Raw genomic sequence first — 19597 nt, 5'->3', positions numbered from 1 at the left:
TGCATTTCCCAAAAGGTTGAATGTTAATATCCAGTTACAGAGCTGAGCCATATGTTTTCCCACCAATTTTGTGCAAATGTTTCTGATTTGTTTTATCGCTATTAGGTGACATTCCAAATATCAGTGTTAACTGTTTCCTTCTGTGGTTTAGCACCGTGAGAATACTATAGCTCATTCCCCAGTGAAAATGTCCAGCATTTGCAGCAAACATGGATTTTTAATTAAGCATTTTCCTATGGAAGTACTGCTGTCTCAAAGAGGAATATTTGAGTGCTGTTGTCACCCTGTACATCTTCATTTCAGCTGTGAAACACTTAAGATAATAAAAGTGGAGGTTTGTATTAACGTTCTGGGGGTGTTTTCTCATTTGATCAGCATGTTGACTTCATGGTGAAGGTAGTAGGCGTGGGTAGTTACAAGCCTGTTGTGGAAAAACTCCCAAAAAACAACTGTTCTTATGTTCTCTGTTGCAATGAAAGATTAGAGACAGTGGATATTAACCTTTATTCGTGCCTTATAAAAGAATTATTTCAGTATTTAGCTCAATTCATCAAGAGATTATGACCATCATCTTGGACTTGAAGTCCACAGGAGAATGGAATGACTAGGCACAGTAAAGGCTGGTGTGTTATATGCAACTTCTAACCACATAAGAAATTGCTATTTTTAAAGAATACTTGTAAAAGTAATTATGTGTATTAACACTTATTTGAATAGCAGAAATCCAAGTCAACCAGAGGAAGATTTGATGTTTTACTGGTTTTGAATTCCATTGCAGCATATAAAAGTGTAAAAGTGGAGCCTCAATTTTTAAGATACTTAGGAAGCTTTTGTGGACCCTTTTGACAAAATTGCCTCACTAGATCACTCTGTCACCATTCACACCTGCCAGATAAACCATGTGGACTTGATGTTACATTCCAGCCATGTCTCTTTATCCAGCTTTATAGAGAAGGAACATTTTGTCTGGCTGGCTACCTTGAGTACACTTTGTGTGTTTTGTATGTTTGTGATTGTGTATTTTAAGTTTGCTGTGACTATGAGTGAGTAATTGGATTTAGAATACTGCAGATTTAAATGAAGACATGTCTAATTTGTATGTTGTGATAGTTCCCAGTTGTGTGTCTTTCACATGCATAGAATCACAAATTAGGGATGTGGTCCCTAGGAGAAACTTACGGTTTGTTTTGTTAGAATTGTAACCAACAACATAGTTGTGTTGGGTGCTGTTAAACTGCTATATCCTAGCAAAATCCTGTAAGTCTCCAGCTCCTCCACTGAAATTCACTGAGTGAGCAAAGTTCTGCCTTTAAAAAGCATTTGTATGATTGGGAAATCCCTGGGGCAGGATGCGTGCTGGTGGCTGTCATTTGTCAGTGCAGCTGGACGGCGCTGTCACAGTGACGCCGTTCCTTGCAACTTGCACAGCAGTTGTGCTTGAAGAATGTCATTGGTACAGAAGCTGTGGCTGTGAAACTGTGATTTTTAAGAAATTTTTATGTGACTGTATTCAAATTAGAGAAGGGCTAGTGTAAGTTCCTGTTTCCTAGTCTAGTATTCCTGGAGGAAATGGGAGTAGCTGTGTGACTCATTCTGCTGGACTGGCAGTATAGAGAAGAAGTTCTTAGTCAGTAAATCCCAACTGAATTTTTGAGCCATCCATGAGTATAGCTGTCTTCTTACCACAGTTCAAGTGTGAATATGAAATCTGTTCTAGATACAGATTTTGAAATGTTCTGATTCTAACTTATTTTGGCTCTAGTAGAATTGTGATTTAGGATTCAAGTTAATCTGTATTTGATGTACCATATCTGAAAACAAAACAGTTCTGATTTGTGTTGTTTCAAACTTGAAAGAATTTTTTTAGACGTGGACTGTTTTTCAAATTTTTTTAATCATATTTGAGCATTTTATGCCTATTAGAAGCTATTAAAAATGCTTATATTATATATGCCTATTCAGGAAGCTATTAAAAAAAGAAGAGTGAGAATGTAAAAAATGTTTGTTTGTTATTTTTAAGATGGAGTTTAGAAAAGTTTTTAAGTTTTGACATTGGAAAAATATTAAGTTTGATTTCTTTTTATTTGTTTATATTCTTCTTTTGTATTTGGTTTTTTTCTTAATATTTGTCTGACTGTTGAAGCCATCTGAAAGTGTCTATATTGATGAATATGACTACAGAGAAAGTGTTAAAGAGAAAATTGTCAGAAATGTGGTGGAAAATCCTCACTTTGTAATTTGAGTGAAGAAGAGCACAATTTGCATATAAGTAATTCTTACTCATTTTATAAAATTAGTTTCCGCTATATTCTTAAAACTTTGCTGGGAAAAAAGAGAGATTTGGCATTTGAGAATAACCAAAATACTGTATTTTTCAGGAAGGGGTTTGGCCCTGAAAGTAAAAAGAGGAACACACACAAAGCCAGAAGCAGTTAAGTGTTTTATGGAAATCATATAGAAGTATGTACAACCATTTCCAGCATGGGAAAACTGATCTGGAAGTTCAGAGTTTGCATTTCAGTAATGTGGTGGTTGTGAGAGAAGTTGTAATGACTTCCAAAACCACTTCAAAACACTAAAATATCTAGCTAATCCTGTTTCTCCTGACTCTGGCAGCTAGCTGGAAGAAAAGGATTCAAACCCAAATTATCTACAGAAGATGTGGGAGATCTTTAGATAAGGGAGAAAGAGAAGGAAGTTCCTGGGTGGCCAGGATATTGTTCTCCCCAGTGGTGCCCTCTACATTGCACTCTTCTATTTAATTTTTAAAGCACTTTACCATTGGGATTTCTGTACTTTGTAAACAGAATTCAGCAGATGTTTAAGTGAAAACTGTAGAAGAAACGATGAGCTGGAGTGAAGTCTACAGCTGTTTCATATATGGTGTTCAGAAGGTATAAAAGGTTTGGACACCCTCCCTGAGTTAGCATGCTCCAAGCCAGAGTCTGAAAAGCTGACAGGCACAGCAAACCACTGCAGTTATGAGCAGCTCACAGACAGAGATACAGCACACACTGACCCTGCCTTCCTATGCTGATCCACAGAAAAACTGAATCCAGAGAGGCTTATTAGTACAAACTACTCTTGGCCCAGAAATAGTTGGAAAAAATATGATTGTCTCTAGTGAAAGTAGCTTTTACCCCTTAAATGAGAAGTCTGAGACCAAATAACAATGCAAAACAACACTGAGTATTTCCCAAGTGCAGAAATTAGTCAATGTTGTGGCAGAATTGGGAAAGATACGTTTGGAAGAGAAACAAATTCATAATTAGCAGTTAATATTTTAAGCACACCACCACAAGTTTGTTAACCAGCTTGGCAAAAAGGGAGATCAAATGGCTGTCAGATGGGAGACATTATATTAAGATTGTGTATCTGAAATATGCTGCATAAAATTTCAGCAACTTTTTGCATGCATGGCAGGAGAAGCTTTGAAGAGTAACAGTAAACTCTCTCTGACTTCCAATAGGAAATGTTTCACAGTAAATCTGTAAGATTTACTTCTTTCCATTTGGTAGCTGATTGCCGATTTTTTTTTCAACCAGTTAGGAATTTTGGATGTTAATAGCATGCCATGTTCAGTGAAATAGGTGACTTTTGGTGATACCATGGCTGCTTCTGGTGCTGTTTTGTCCTGTGCTCTCTCTGTCCCAGGATACACTCCCTGTGAGCCCAGCCAGGCTGTGGCTGAAACCTATTACAGAGCTTCTGTAGATTCCTTTGCTGCTGTCCTGCATTTATTCTGCTGATATTACTGTTTGGGGACACTTCAGCTGTTAAATGAGCCTGCAAACTGTTCTGATCTGAAATAATCTGAAGGACAAAAGATCTGAAAAAGCCTTAGGGAAATTAGTAGCATGACGCTAGTTTAACTGAGAGAAAGGAATTCATGTGGGAAATCGGGATGACTTACTGTTTCTGTGTGTTCCAAGAATACCATTTTATGGAGCTCAGGTGGCAAATCCCTGTTTTACTAATTTTCCTCATGTCTCAGTCCGAAATGAGCTGTACCTTGAATTGATTTAGTTTTTATCCAATAGCATAGGCTCTTCTTATGCTCTGCTGGGATACCAGTGTCTGACCACAGCTGAACACATGGGATGTGTTTCAAGGGAAGCTATGGAAGAAGTCTGTGGTTAAAGAAAGTTGCAAAACCAGAACTACTTTGTCATTTATTAACTTTTGAGTGGTTAATCAGGGAAGCTCAAGGTTGTATGTACATAATGTGTGTATAGGTTTGTCTGGCAGACCCTCTTCAGCTTAACTGATGAAGGAGGAAAGACTTGATTTCTTTGTTGGTTGTAGTGTTTCATCTGATTCCTTCTTTCATGTCCCTGTCTGACTCACACTTTTAGCATTTTGTCCTTCTCTAGAATATCTCTCCCAGCTCAGACTGTGCTGTATATATGTATATGGATTCTGAGGAATGGTTTAAGTCGAGACTGTGGAAACACAAATGGAACAAAGCAGGCAGAAGCATTTTTTGATGTTCAGAAGAGCCCTGTGGGGAGGGTTCCAATGAAAAGTTAGAGGAAAAACATTTTGAATTTGTAGTCTAAGACACTGATGGTCACTGGTACTGTCAGTGGTGTCTGATGAGTTGTACCTTCATTTGCCACAACATTTTATCCCTCTGCTCATACATGAGAGTCCCTATTCCATGGCTCTGTGTTGAGTGGAGGCAGCTTTAAAACCTAGACAAAAACATTTGATGTTTAAAGCAGGAAAATAGCTGTAAGCATTTGATTTTCATTGTAAAAGGTCCCAAAACCTGTCTTATTTTTAACTTTAATCTAACTAGCAGCTTCGGGTATGGATTGTTTAAAATGCTCTCTGTTTTGGCAGATACCGAACGAGTTTCAGACCTCGGTACACAGTTGCATATAAGACAGTGACAGAGCTGGAATGGAGATGTTGTCCTGGCTACAAAGGGGAGGACTGCAGGGAAGGACCTGCAGAAAAGCCAAACACTGCTCGTCGTCCCTCAACACCAGCCAGAGCTGCCGTGAAGAAAGGCACAGGTAACTTTTGTCTGAATTTTGCTATGCACAGTCATGTCTGGTTTCTTGGTTTGTCTTCTTGTTTTGTCTTCTAATCATTATGGTTTCTACTGAACTCAGCTGCTGCAGGTACAAAAGCCATGTGAAAGACTTCGTGCAATGGGGAAATAATAGCCAGGCAATAGCAGGCCTGATACAGAGAATTTCCTGAAGAGTAACAGAGGAATGGGCTGTAGAACGCTGGCTGGAAGTGCCAGCTGGCTATTCATGGTTCTAGAAAACCTTTGGATAAAGACTGTGGGTTTTGTAAGAATTTACAGGTTTTTTTTTTGTGGTTTCTCCAATGTTCAGGTAAAAAAAAAAGAAATATTAGTAAAACAAAACAACCTCCCCTGCAAAAAAAACCCCACAAAACCCCCTGAAACACAGATACTAATTCTAATGATAAAGAGTTCCTAGCAGTTTCACAATGTTTTGTTTGAGATTCTAAAGATTTTACAGGTTCACATTAGATTATGTGCTTTAATAATGAGGAGTAAGAGAATTAGTATGGATAAGCATCAACTTCTGAAAAAATATATTAAAGAATGAATGATGTTTGTTTGTGTAAGATACTGTCTTCTGAAAGGGCAAGAAGGAATGCTATTACTGCTATATTATGCCTTTTCTCCATTAAGAAAAAATGATAAACAGATGTTTCCTTCTGAAGGACTTACTTTTTCCAACATAATTGGAGATTAGTGTCACATATAGCACTTAGTCAGATTTCCACATGTGTTTTCTGTGTGGTGGAATGTATTGAATGACTGAATACATGGTTTCAAACTAGTCCCATAGATTATATACCTGCTTTAAAAATGAGCTTATAAAGTACTTTCTTAGCTGACCTAAAATATTAATTCCAAAAGATGTTAATAAAACATGGGGATATCTATATCCTCTCCTCTCCTCCAGACAGAATTAAAAACTACTTTTGACTTTTCCTGCAGTTTATCCTTTCTTGACCTCTGATAATGTTTGTTTCCTGGGTTTTTGTTCTGGATTTTCTGCCGTTGTTACACATTTTGTGTGAAACTGAACATCCAGATTTGTACATGGCTTTGTAAATGAGGTCCTACTAATGATAAGATTCAGATTCATTAATTGATTTTTGATAGGTAAAAAGTAGATTGCAGCTAAAAGTCTTTTCTTTCTGATTTTCATATAATGAGGATAAGTTATTTTAATCTAACAGTTTTGAATGTGTAAATTTTACACTTTTATATATGTATACTACTTAAATATATGCCAAATAATTAGGTATTTGTGAACCAAGTGTGATAACTGGAGTGTCTTGCAGAACCCCATGTCATATATGGGATGTGTATTTGGATCCCAGGTCAATAAAAGACAGAAGCACAAACCCACTTCAGGCACATAAATGACTGCCACTAAAGTTTTCAGTGGGAATTCAGGAGCAAATCATTGTTACAGGAGAAGCAGTGGTTCTAAGGTGATGTGTATGGTGTATTGGTCTGTTATATGTGCTGTAGCTTAGATTCATTGCTGAACAGGAGGGGTGGTTGCCAGTTCCTTTATGGCCACTGTACCTTGGTAGGAATTGGTCACTATGCTAAAACTTCTAGTTCTGAAGCTTTTGATAACATATTAATTATAAATGTTAATGTAAATATTATGTAAATATTCTGAAAATAAGAACAGAAAAGACAACAAGCATTAGGCAGTTTAAACCATTATTTCATTTTAAAGAAAAGTGAAGTCAACTGCAGCTTATTGAAACAGATACCACTGGGAATACTTACATCCACATTTTGTTATTTCTGGGAAACAGATGCAGAACCAACAGGAGCACCGGAGCCTCCGCCATATGAGAAGAGAATGCAGTTTCTTGAGGACGAGTTGTTTAGACTTACACGGTCTGTGATTGAGCTCCAGTCCTCCGTGGCAGGTGTGAATGAAAACCTGAAGCTGACTGTACAGGAAGATGCCAGCAAGATGTTGGTCACTTGGCTGAACAACCTTTACGACCGCCCGGAGCCTGACAGTGCAGTTGGGGCTGAAACAGACACTATTCAGCTGCCAGGACTCCTCAACAATAAAGATCAAAAAGACCCTTTTATTGATTTTGAAATGGAAGATATAAAAGCTGAGCTAGCTGAGGTGAAGGAAGCCTTGAAGATGAGGAATGATGAGCTGGAGGAGCTGAATGGAAAAGTAAAAGGATATGAAGGACAATTGAAACAACTGCAGGAGGCAGCACAAGGACCTACAATAACAATGCCCCGTGACAATATATATCAGGACTATATAGACTCAAAATTTGAGTCCCTCAGGCAAGAAATAATGGAAGGATTTGAGAAGAAAATGGCAGATCTGAAGAACTCCTGTGACTATAAAGTAGAGGATATTCAGCAGCAGTACGACGACAGTGAAAATAACTGTGTAGGGATAATGGATGTTATAAGAGGAAAAGAGAATGACTTGAGGAAAGAAATAGATACTCTCCGCAGTGAGATTCCATCAAACAACTCCAGCTGTTGCAAGAAGGGTGAGGGAAATGACTTTGTCCAACAGATGAAAGATTTAGATAAGAAGATTGACAGAATTGTGGAAGCACAGAGGATCTTGAATGTCAGAATAGATAATGAAATCATTCGATTGTCGACTCCAGATCTAGAAGATGTGTTGGGTGAGAGGCTGGAGGAGCTGGATGCAAGGATGAATATTACAGAAAGAAATGCTGAAGAACACTGTTTTTACGTTGAGGAGACTCTCCGTGGTGCTATCGCTGCTGAGGTGGATGAACTGAGGGATTTGTTTGACCAAAAGCTGCGGGCGCTGGAGGTCAGGCTAGGCGGGACTATTTTGGAGATTGCCAACACCACGGACCCGGATGGAATGTTTGCTAATCCTGGGCCTATCTTGCCCAGCGATGCAGGATTTGCAAATGAGCAGTTTGCAGCAGAGATGAATTTTGTGAAGGACAAGCTGCTGTCGCTTGAGCAGCTCTGTGGGCAGAAATGTCAGGCTGCACCACGAGGCACCCAGGACCTTCAGAAACAGGTAGAAGATTGTAATGACAAGTACAATCAATTGCTCTTGAAAACAGAGAATAATTCTGTTGTCTTGAGGTCTCTAAATAGCTCTCTTAATGAGAAACTCAACTTAGTTAAGGGTAACCAACGTGACATCCAGAAAATGCAGAGAGATGTACGTGTATTCCGATACAATCTAAATGCCATTGATAAGGATATGAAAAATCTTCAAGATGGCCTGAGTAGCTGCAGGGAGCAGCTTCTGGGTGTCAATTCGACATGCAGAAAAACACAAAGAGGTGTCTTCCGAAAAATTGATCAAATGCAGAGGACATTTGCAAATCAAACTGCTCATTCCAGTGAGAATTGTTGTGGAGAAGTGAAAGACAGACTAGAACAATTGAATGACCATGTCCTGAATGATCTTAGCAAGTGCAAAGAAAAGACCCAGGGGGTCCAGGAGGATGTTTCAGATGTTGAGAGCAGAGTCTCACATATTGAAAAAGTCTGTGGCAAGCTGGACTCTGTTTCAGACAGCTTGCAGAATATAAAAGAGGGTCTGAATAAGCACGTGAGCAGCTTATGGAACTGTATCCGTGAAATGAATGGAACTATAGCATCGCATTCCACTGATATTTCTGACCTCAAAAGCTCTGTCCAACAGTTTCATAGTCAGGTTTCCAAAATCACTGCAGACATTGAAGGCGTGCTGAAATCTCAACCTGACACAAGTAAGTTTCATGCTTATTTTTTTTTACTTTTTGCTTGTTTGTTTGTTTCTCAACTGGCTTTCCTTTCTGAAACTCTTAGAAAAGAACTAAGCAAGGGAAGAAAAAATATTACACAATTCCTACTTTATTTTCGGAGTGACTAACTTTGGCTCTTTGCTTCAGAACACCACAGAGTACTTTGAGTGCTTTTAAAAGTATCCTCCAAAAAGAAGAAAAAAACAAAAAAAAGTCTTACATGTTTTTATGTTTACTTCAAGCTAGAATAAAGACAGTGGGAAAAGTAGTGTTTTCAAATAGAGATTTTAAAGTGAGTTTTTTGTAATAATTGTCTGTATTATGCCAATTCATTTGATTTGATTTTTTGTTTGTTTGTTTTATTTTGTTGTTGAAGATTATTCTGTATTCCTCAGGGAAAATTGAAAAGCAAGTAGAGAAAACTGAAGTCAAATTTATGATAAAGATTTCTTCTTAGTTGTGTTCTTAGCATGAGTTTATGCTTATAATTCAGCACCAGCTCTTTGATCTAGAAGTTTCACAAATGAGCGCTGGCATATCTTGGCATGGCAATATAAGACTTCTGCCTCATAGCTCTCCCAGAAGCTTGCATTCCCACAAGGTCTTTGGCGGTACTTGGCACATTCCAGCTGGTGTTTTAGCACCTCAGCCAGTTCTGTTAATGGTCCAGCATGTTGGTGCAAATCCACCTGCACTTTGTTTAAAGTTTGCATTAGAGCAGCTGAGGAGGTGGGGCACATTCCCTTTGGCTCTGAACACTGGGAAATGGTAACAACGGTAACCTCAGCGTGCTGGTGAGCCTTGCCATGGAGGTTTAGAGACCTTGCCAAATGCCACTCTGTTCCCTCTGCAGCTCTTGCTCCAAATTCCAGCAGCGGGTTGTTTTCCTGAGAGCTGAAGTTTACAGAAGGAAGCTGAGTTCCTGTTTTCCCGTTTCTCTTAGCATGACGCAAAATCACAGGAATTGGAGACTGTTTTGAAACTGCACTCTTCAGTTGGTTGATGCTTCTGGTTTTAATTCTGTGCACGTATGAGATAAATAAGAGGCCAATTTCTGTGACTGGGTAAAACTAGAAGAGGTGCTGAGGGAAGAGCCTGTGCGCTGTTGCCGCTGATGGTGGCTGGGAGAGATCAGATTTGAAATTCTTGAGTGTTCTTTCTGGAATGGCCAAGTTGTGCCTCATGAAGGGAAGAATATCCTTCTCACCCCAAGGCAGAGACTTGAAAACCTGCAATAGGTGTGTTTCTTTTGTTTAATTGTTTAAAACCAAATGTATAGCAGTACTTGACACAAAAGTCCTCCTTCTGAGGTGAGAGGCTTTTGTGTGAAATTTAAAAAAATATTTCTCTTAACTTCAAAGGAGAAAGTGGAGTGAAGAGGGACTGTAAATTTCAGATAATTCTTTTGCTGTAATTTTGACTTAAATTCAGCAGGGTGAGGACCTTTATCCCTAGATCTTGCAGAAGCATCCCAGTTTCCATTAAAATGGCACATGATGTATCTGTGTAATCCAGTCTTCCCCAAAATTAACTAGCACTAGGGACCAACATTGGAGAAAGGTCCAAGATACATGCAAGTAGTAATATTTCTTCTGCTGTTTGAAGCAGGTGTTCAAGTGACGTCATGGGTTGCATTTGTTGTAATGTATTTAAGCATTAAATACTGCTGCACACCTGGGTTTCCATAAAATAGTACCTTTTGAGGGCAGACTCCTCCATCCACCACTGGAAGTTAAAAGCCTGGGGAAGGATGCTGCTGCTGGCTGTGGGGTGCAGGCACTCTGAGCATCCCTTGCTGTTCTGGGGTGCCTCTGGCCTCTGAAGGATTTGTGACGCACGCACTGCAGTTCCCAAGTGTTTCCAATTACAATAACACTGTCTGGCACAGCAGCCTAAGTAAGTTTTGATGGCAGGAGTTGCAGAAAGATTTTGGCAGAAGAGCCTTTTTTGGAAGTGATTTTGGGAACCCTGTAACGTGATTTGGGGTATAGCTTTAACTATTTTTACATTTGTGATCTGCAGCCTTGTCTGCCATACCAACATTATTTGACAGGAGGACCTGAACTTGGATTAGTGGAGAGTTTCTTGTGCACACTTTGCCAGCACATCGTAGCATTCAAATGATGTCATTTGACTTCAGAGGGGCCGAAACAGAAACAAGTTGTTGCTAATAAAGTTGTTGAGGGCAGTAAGGCAAAGATGTGTTGCAAGAAATAAAACATAAAATCTTACCAAGCAGTCTAAGCCCAACAAAGTCAAATGATCCTCTTCTTAAAAATATGGCTGCATTATCTTCCATATTTTTTATTCAGGGGTTTCAAATGCCTCAATCCAAACTAACAAGCCAGCTTAGCAAATGACTGTATCAGATGCAAACCTAGAGACTAGAAAAGTGTTTAATTTGTTGTAATTCCTGGTGAATGTGGTGAAATGTCCTGCAGCACACAAGGCAGTGGTGACAGCAAAGCTTTCAGGGAACCATGCATGATGTGCTCTCCAAGGTAAAATGATCCAGCAGCTTTCCATCCACCTTAAATGGTGCCTTCCCCCAAGTCCATGTCTGCTAGTCTAAGTTGTTCTCATTGCACTCTGTCTCTCTCTGTGGGTGTGTCTGCTCTTCACATGGCATGAAACTGAAAGCCATGCTAAAGCTTGTGGTCTCTATTAAAGTACTTCCTTTTTGTATTTATATATATATATCCATGACATTTTCCAGGGATCAAAAGTAGGGTCTTGCAGCCAGATACCGTGCTGGGAGTGCAGTTTTCTTTGGTTACAGGTATTTGACCTGACCTGCAGTTCCTGTGGTAGTTGTCTGTGTAGCAGGGCTTCGAAACCAACAGCAAAATGTTGTCTAATGAAGACATTGGCCTAAGAAACCAAATGTGTGCTCTGCATTACAGCATGGATAAAATGCAACATAAAATTTTTAATGCTGTAGTGTGAGTAGTCATACAGTCAGTTCCTCTGGGCTCCCTGTGTGGTTGTGCACAATGCTGCTTTCTAACAGAATTGTAAAATCCCCTTGGTGTCTATAACAAAATTCAAGTGAGGTCTTTTGGGCTTCTTGTGAGAGCAGTCACAGATGCCTTTACTCTCTAGTTAGCTTTATGCACTTCATTTCTGTTTTGGGGGGCTGAGGAGAGCACCAGAGGATGCTGGTACGTGATGTGGTAACCACATTGTCCCTCACAACAGTGGTGACAAGCTGAGCAGCAAGGATGCTGCTGCTGAGAGCAGTGTTCCTGTTCATAGCTGTGTAATGATCTCAGCTCTGTCCTTGCCTTCCCAGATAGATGGGAAAGATGATGGGAAGGTTGTGTTCATGGCCTGCTCAGCCAAGTTCAAGCAGATCTGTACTCACACATATCTGATTACTTCCACTTGAAGTTGAGCTTTAGGCCAGTGATTCCAGATTTAGTGTTATGGAGATGGGACAAATCTGAATATTGCAGTGTTCGTGTTGCATGCAAGGAAGCAGTTTGCTCAGGATATGGGATTTCAGCAGTTGATTGTTATTTAAAGGTCTAGAAAAGCAAGCAGAGAAATGTATTCATTTTCCCAGTGTCATCCCAAATAATTGTCTTAGTGAGTCTTAGCAGAATTGACTCAAGAAATGACAAGTACATGCATCCCAAGGTAAAATACTTTGTCAATTTGTTTTTTCAGTGAGGTTAATATGAAGATTTTAGTTGAAGGTCTAAATCAGTGCCTCTTGGACGGAAATCGTCTTACAAAGCAAATAATTCTGTTAAAAATTCACTTTGATACTTTCAGAGGTTTTTTACATTTTTTTAAAGGTTTTTATGAAAATAGTTTAAATCTGCATGAAGCAAACATTTCACTATTTAGGCCTCTGCATTGTGGACAGAGTTACTGAGTGAGCTTCAGCCCAGCTTTGTGAACCATTGCCTGTATGAGTTTCAGTTCTCCTGGTGGTTAAAAGTCAGCCAGCAAAGATCAGGGAGTTTTTTTCCTAGCAGCCATATCTAGCAAATGAATGCAGATGGTGTGAGACTATGGCTTCAGACAGCCTCCCAGTACTCCTGAAGGCTTATTTAGGCTTTTAAGGCTTTTATGAGACTGAAAACAAGAAACAAAATTCACAAGGGTAAAGTGCAGGTGTGGAGTAGTCACAGAACAGCACATGGGTTGCCAGTGATGCTGTCTGGACCCCAGCCATGTGTTGAAGACAATACTTGCACAAGTTTGTTGTAAACTCTTCCCCAAGTGTGCAGAGTAAGGCTCTCCTGGGCTCCCCAGACACACAGCAGAGCCAGGGGAAAGCTCACACCACACCTGCTGCTTGGCACAGCCAGATGGGTTGGCCCTAGGCACTGGTGAATTTGCCTAGGCTGATTTTGGACTGTGCTGAATTGAAGTGTTTCATTGTGAGCACCACTCAGAGAGGTGGTCTCTGCTGGGCACCTTGGCAGGCATCTCTGGTATGTGGCAAGTTGTATCAGATAAATTTTTAATGGGATGTAGCTGTGATTGCATCTGCTGAAATCTACACATTTGTAAATTTCTGTTGTTAGTGTAAATGTGATTCAGATTTACACTTGGGAGGGCATTGCATCTAGGACTTCATTTTTATGAATAAACCAGAATTCCCATAAAGGGCTTAGATCCTGACCAGATACACAAATGGAACCATGTCAGTGCTGTTCAACCCTGATGTCATATGGGTTGGCTGCCCCAGTGGAAAAGTTTTTTAATGGTATCTCTTCGATTTAAACAATAAAGAATTTTCTAGTAGATTATATCTTTGAGTTCTCCCTTTATTGGCAGAAAATATTAGTCATGGAAGCACTAGGACATTTAAGCTTGCTGCTTTTTAAAGTAAGGGGAAAAGCCTCTTAAGTCATGTTCATTTACTGATATGTTTTTTGCTGTGGATGACTTGTTTTATGATCGTGCTAGAGGGACAGCCTTGTGCTAAGAGTTGTGGGAGTGGAGAGTCGAAAGGAAGCACAGTGGGTGTGAGGGGCTGGGGAGAACTGAAGTGAGAGGAGAGAGAGAGAGGGACAGGGAGAGCTCGCTCTGGAATGAAGGTACTGCTGGGAATAAGTGTGATGCTCTGCCTGTTTGGCGCAGAAAGGCCAAGCTGGTGTAACAGTTGAATGAATGTTCATAGGTTATTGGATTGCTGCTTGTCCTGTCTCCAGGCTGTCTTCATTCCTTTCCCCTGCCACAGACTGTCAGGAGTGGAGTCTGTAGAACTTCAGGAGTGGAATGGCATTTAGCCAGTGCAGTCTTGGGTCTCAGGGAGCAGGTGGCCTCCAACTCAGTCCTGTTTTATTTTGAAGTATTTATCATGCAAAACCATGCAAGCTTATGTTCCACTTTAGGCAAATAATTTTGTATTTTTCCTCCTGTCAAAGGGCGACCAGAAGTCCCGCAGCATCCCTTGCCACCGAGGCCACCCGTGCAGCCCCAGCCTGGCATTTCCCTGCTGCCGTCCCGGCCCAGGATGCATCCCCCCCGGCACAGGATCCCCCTCCTCCCACCACAGCTGAGGCCTCCCCCTCGCCCAGCTCTGCCAGGGTCAGCAGTGGTGCCACTTCTGCCTGGAACAACCGGCATCATCCTGGAGACGGGGGAGGCAGGGCCTCCTGGCACGGTTCTGATGTCTGGCAGAGGGCGCCTGAGGAGTGCGGATGGCCAGGCCGGCCAGAGCACCATGCCCATTGCGGAAGGGTACGCTGGAGCACCAGGTGAGAGAACCAGGCATCACTCCTGGGTGCAGTGGATGTGTCAGGTCTTGCTGGAGAGCTGACACTGAGATCTGCTGTGCTCTGCCAGCCCCCTTTTAGCCTCTCATGGACACCCACTGAGGCTGTTGCTGTTGGGAATGGGTTTTCAGCAGAGATGATTTGTGAATGGGCCTCTGCAGCCTCCAGCTGGCTGCAGGAGTGGGGGAAGCACACTCAGTGCCAGTTTTGCTGCCTTTCCATGAATGCACAAAGCATGAGGTCAGCAGAGATGATGTAAAATCCCTGGTAACTACAGCCGTCTTTGCCACTAGGGAAACTCAATTTCTTTTTTTCCTTCCATAGTTCTTGCAGTGGATTTAGTACATTGGAGTAATAACTTGGTTCTCTTTGCCATGACCACCCCAGTTTAACAATAATTGAGCATTTCATAGGGGACACTATTTAATAGCTGTTTTGGTAGGTTGCTCTTCAGTAACCAGGGATGCTTTCTAGAGCACTGCAGTGATATTTGGTCATAATGTACTCTGCTGTGTACTAAGTCACACATATTACTTTTCCTTTGTAGGATATCCAAAGCCACCTCATTCTGCCACGGATTCACAAGGTAAGGCAGTTTTTTCCTAGAAATGTTTCACATGGGTTCTTAATGTTTGTTTCAGTGCCTGTGAAGCCCCAAACTGCCCATCCGATCAGCATTTTACTACTGCACAAGAACATAACTTTGTTATCAAAATGCTTAGGCAGAGCCACAGACTGAAAATCAACTCTGAGCAGTCCTACCCCATTCCCATCCCATTAGCTACTCACGCGACCCCTAACACTAGAGCCATATCCCATATCACCGGCGGGTGGTCTCATGTTAGGTACAAGGGGATTCGCCCCCATCCACACTCAGGAATTGCTTATGATGCTGTATGGTAGGTTATTCATTAATCCGGAAGCAATCCTGGAATTATTGATAATGCTGTATGATAGGTTATTCATTAATCCAGAAGCAATCCTGGTGGATCCTTCTGTTTGAAGCAGGGCAAACAATAAAGAGAGATAGGGATAAGGGAATTGTCGAGCTAAGCATGATCAGAGCTAATAATGTCAAACTGACCCTAAGAGCCGTGACAATGTCAAACTGACCCTAAGAGCCGTGCCAAGCCATGGGAACCAAGCCAAGTACACCGGGAATTGACCATATTAGGATAAGAGTTCAAAAGTTTAAAGAGGAAGACTCATCAGAAGACCCGCGCCCATGAGGAAGGCAACGAAGGACCACCATGAATAATCCTCAAAATAGATGTCTCCGCCCACACCACGCCTCTTATGAATATGATGTAACCCTGCACCCAAGATTGTATAAAAGCTTGCTTCTGTTATGAGATAGCTAGAAATCCCTTTTGTGATTTCTCCGACGCGTCGTAATAAAATACCTCCTGTCTATGCTGACTTACTTGAGTCTCTTAGGCAGTTATTCTCGCCTTTTGGGGCAAAATTCGGCATCATATCTGGCGACCCAGATGGGACCAGACAGGAGCGGAGCCTTTGACGTCCTCCGGAGCCGGGTCCGGGGCCGGGACCCTCGGGCGCCCCTGACAGATTTTTGTCAGAAGAGACTCCCCCCCCCGGACCAGCGCTCTTCGGTGGACGAGGGGTTTCCTGCATCTCCTGCTCCAATTAAGAGGTATTTTAATTGTTTATTGCATATTGAATTTGGAACAAAGCGCTTTAATTGGGAAACGGGGACTAGACGTAGTCGCCCGACGGGAGCCATAGGGACGCCTTGGCATAATCCCATTTGGTATTGGGGTTTGAGTCCCCATTTGGTATTGGTTTTGGTATTGGGGTTTGAGTCCCCATTTGGTATTGGTTTTGGTATTGGGGTTTGAGTCCCCATTTGGTATTGGGGTTTGAGTCCCCATTTGGTATTGGGGTTTGAGTCCCCATTTGGTATTGGATTTGGTATTGGGGTTTGAGTCCCCATTTGGTATTGGGGTTTGAGTCCCCATTTGGTATTGGATTTGGTATTGGGGTTTGAGTCCCCATTTGGTATCGGGGTTTGAGTCCCCATTTGGTATTGGATTTGGTATTGGGGTTTGAGTCCCCATTTGGTATCGGGGTTTGAGTCCCCATTTGGAATCAGAGTATTTGTTAAAAGAGTGAAAAAAAAAAAAGAAAAAAAGAAAAAGAAAAAAAAAAAGGGAAAAAGGAAAAAAAAAGGAAGAAAAAAAAAAAAAAAAAAGAAAAAGAAAAAGAAGGAAAAAGGGAAAAAAAAAAGGAAGAAAGAGAAGGAAAAGAAAAAAGGAAAGGAAAAGAGTATTTGTTAAAAGGGTGTATGTTTTTCCTTAATGTTGTTGTTTTGTTTGAATTTTTAAAAAGCGTTGTTGCTTTGTTTGAATTTTTAAACTACGCCTGGGAACGTATCCAGCCAGGTCCGGGACCTTGTCCAATTTTTCCCTTTCTCTGATAAGGTTTTGAGGAGATACATTTGTGCTACACCTTTGTTTAACTGTTATGTTGTTTGCAAGAATCTCGTAAAGGATTTGGTATTTTGTGTTAACTGTAACCTTTTTGTGTGTAAGAATTTATTGTGATATCATCTGCAAACTGTACCTTGGTTTACAGCTGTTTTACGGGTGTGTAATAGCCCGAAGTTGACCAGTATCGGTACTATAGGTTTGCCAGCGACATCTCGGGGTAAAGCGGTGTACTTTGATAGACCGGAAAGGTAGGACGGTTTGGATTAAAGTGTGTGGATGTGGATGAGAGTGGATGAGACGCGATTGGAAATTGTGTGTATGAAGTGTTAAAATAAATTGACATACAGTGTTTGCGAGAAAGAGATTAAACCGAAAACGCAGACACAGAAAATAGCCATGGGAGGTCAACAGAGCAAGGACGTAAATATGAAAACCCCCTTAGGATGTATCTTAAAGCACTGGAAAGACTTGGGAAGAATTCGGGGGGGGTACCCCATTAAAATCAGGGATCGATGAGAAGATAAGCAGCCCTCAGGGACTAGATAGTCCACAGGGGTCGAGAAGCTACATGGATGCTGACAGCCCACCCAGACTAGAAGTCGAAGGGGAGAAAGGCAGTCCGTCAGGAGTGGAGAGCCGAAGGGAGACACGTAGCCTGCCCAAACTCAGTCCATATGAAGATAACCACACACCCAGAAGTGGAGGCATCTGTAGAATGGAAACCAGCACACCAAGGACTGGGGACAAAAGTAACTCACTGGGAAGTGACGTCTCTAAATTGAGATATAGTGAGAAGAATGATGAGACGTGAAAGGGAGGCAGAGAACAGCTCACAGAAACTGAATATAGTAATTCAGATAGAGGATAGGAGAAGTTGAGGAGAAGAAAAAGGAAGACGGGAAGATAGCTCAGTAGTGGCTGTAGCAGTGGCAGCTCAGAAGACAGGTTACTCGGAACCTGGAACTAGGGGAAGAGGTAGAGGCAACCCAATAGGAGGGAGGGGGAGGTACCAACCCCACCCAACTAGAGTAGGGCCAAATCAGTGTGCTTACTGCCTAGAGATGGGACACTGGAAGCAAGAATGCCCCGACTAAGGGAAAGGCTGATGGCCACTACTACTACCACACATCAGGATAGTGAATTAGGGGGACCGGTGGGCCGTACCCTAGCAGACCCACTGGTTAAAATGGAGCTAGGGGAAGGTAAAAAGGAATTGAACTTTTTGTTTGACACGGGAGCAACCTTTTCGGTTTTAAATCAGGAATTGGTACCTAAAAGTGATGAATTTGTACAAGTTGTGGGAGCAACAGGCCAACCAGAAAAGGCTTACTTTTTGAAACCTATTAAATACAAAATTGGGAAACAAATGGGAATTCACCAGTTCCTGTATTTACCAAATTCGCCAAAACCCTTATTGGGGAGAGACCTATTGGAAAACTTGGGAGCCGTAATAAAGTTCAACAAAGACAAATTGGAATTTCAAGTAAATGAGGAACAACTGATTACAGCTATAAGCCTAACAATCAGTTGTGTGGAACCCAAACCTGAGAGTCAAAAGATCTTTGCTTTTGAGTGGGAGTCTGTAGATAGAGGGAGAAAGACCCAACTCACCTGGACGGTATTACCCCAAGGATGGGCCAATTCCCCCACGATTTTTGAGAACCAGTTAGCCAAAGAATTAGAACAGTGGGAAAGGCCGCTGGGAGATGGTACCCTTTTGCAGTACATAGACGACCTCCTAATAGCAACGGTGACAGAGGAAGAATGCATTGAATGGACCATTTCCTTGCTAAATTTCCTGGGTTTAAGCGGATATCGAGTCTCTCAACAGAAAGCACAGCTGGTGCAAAAGGAAGTGGTGTACCTGGGATACGAAGTCTCCAGAGGACAGCGATCCCTGGGAGCAGCTAGGAAAGAGGCCATCTGCCAAATGCCTAAACCAGAGACGGTGAGAGATCTGCGAGCCTTTCTGGGGATGACAGGTTGGTGTCGGCTATGGATCTACCAGTACGGAATACTCGCTAAACCATTGTATGACTTGTTGAAGGGATCCAAGAATGTCCTAGTGTGGACTCCTGAAGCAGAAGGGGCCTTCAAGAAGTTAAAGCTGGAACTAATGAGAGCACCAGCCTTAGGTCTCCCAGATGTATCAAAACCATTCTGGCTGTTCTCCCATGAGCGACAAGGGATGGCCCTAGGAGTCCTAGCACAGCAGTTGGGACCACATAAGAGAGCTGTGGCCTACTTCTCCAAGCAGCTAGATGAAGTAAGTAAAGGATGGCCAGGCTGTCTGAGGGCAGTAGCCGCAGTGATAATTAACGTAGAAGAGGCCAGGAAGCTCACGTTGGGTCAAAAGGTGACTGTGCTGGTATCTCACACTGTGTCGGCTGTGCTGGAACAGAAAGGCAATCATTGGTTGTCGCCCTCCAGATTCCTAAAATACCAGGCCATCCTGGCTGAATCAGATGATGTAACTATTCAGGTAACTAACATTGTGAACCCAGCTTCATTTCTAGAAGGAAGAGCCCCAGCAGAATCCATTGAACACGACTGCCTGGAAACAATTGAAGCCGTCTACTCCAGTTGTCCGGATCTCAAAGAGGAGCCATTCGAAGATGCAGACAACTGGTT

General features: G+C 41.8%; 1 protein-coding gene across 1 annotated transcript in view; it reads left to right on the top strand.

Moving 5' to 3' along the window:
• EMILIN2 (elastin microfibril interfacer 2) overlaps window positions 1–19597 on the top strand; it is a 41984-nt gene that overhangs the window by 9141 nt on the left and 13246 nt on the right. The window contains exons 3-6 of the mRNA XM_064705932.1: window positions 4846–5021; window positions 6832–8766; window positions 14166–14498; window positions 15064–15102. Of these exons, the coding sequence (XP_064562002.1) occupies window positions 4846–5021; window positions 6832–8766; window positions 14166–14498; window positions 15064–15102 (2483 nt within the window). The remainder of the gene's footprint in view (window positions 1–4845; window positions 5022–6831; window positions 8767–14165; window positions 14499–15063; window positions 15103–19597) is intronic.

This window comes from Zonotrichia leucophrys, chromosome 2, assembly GCF_028769735.1.
Source record: "Zonotrichia leucophrys gambelii isolate GWCS_2022_RI chromosome 2, RI_Zleu_2.0, whole genome shotgun sequence".
NCBI lineage: Eukaryota > Metazoa > Chordata > Aves > Passeriformes > Passerellidae > Zonotrichia > Zonotrichia leucophrys.
Note: the sequence above shows the minus strand (reverse complement) of the source record. Positions and strands in the feature narration are given on the sequence as shown.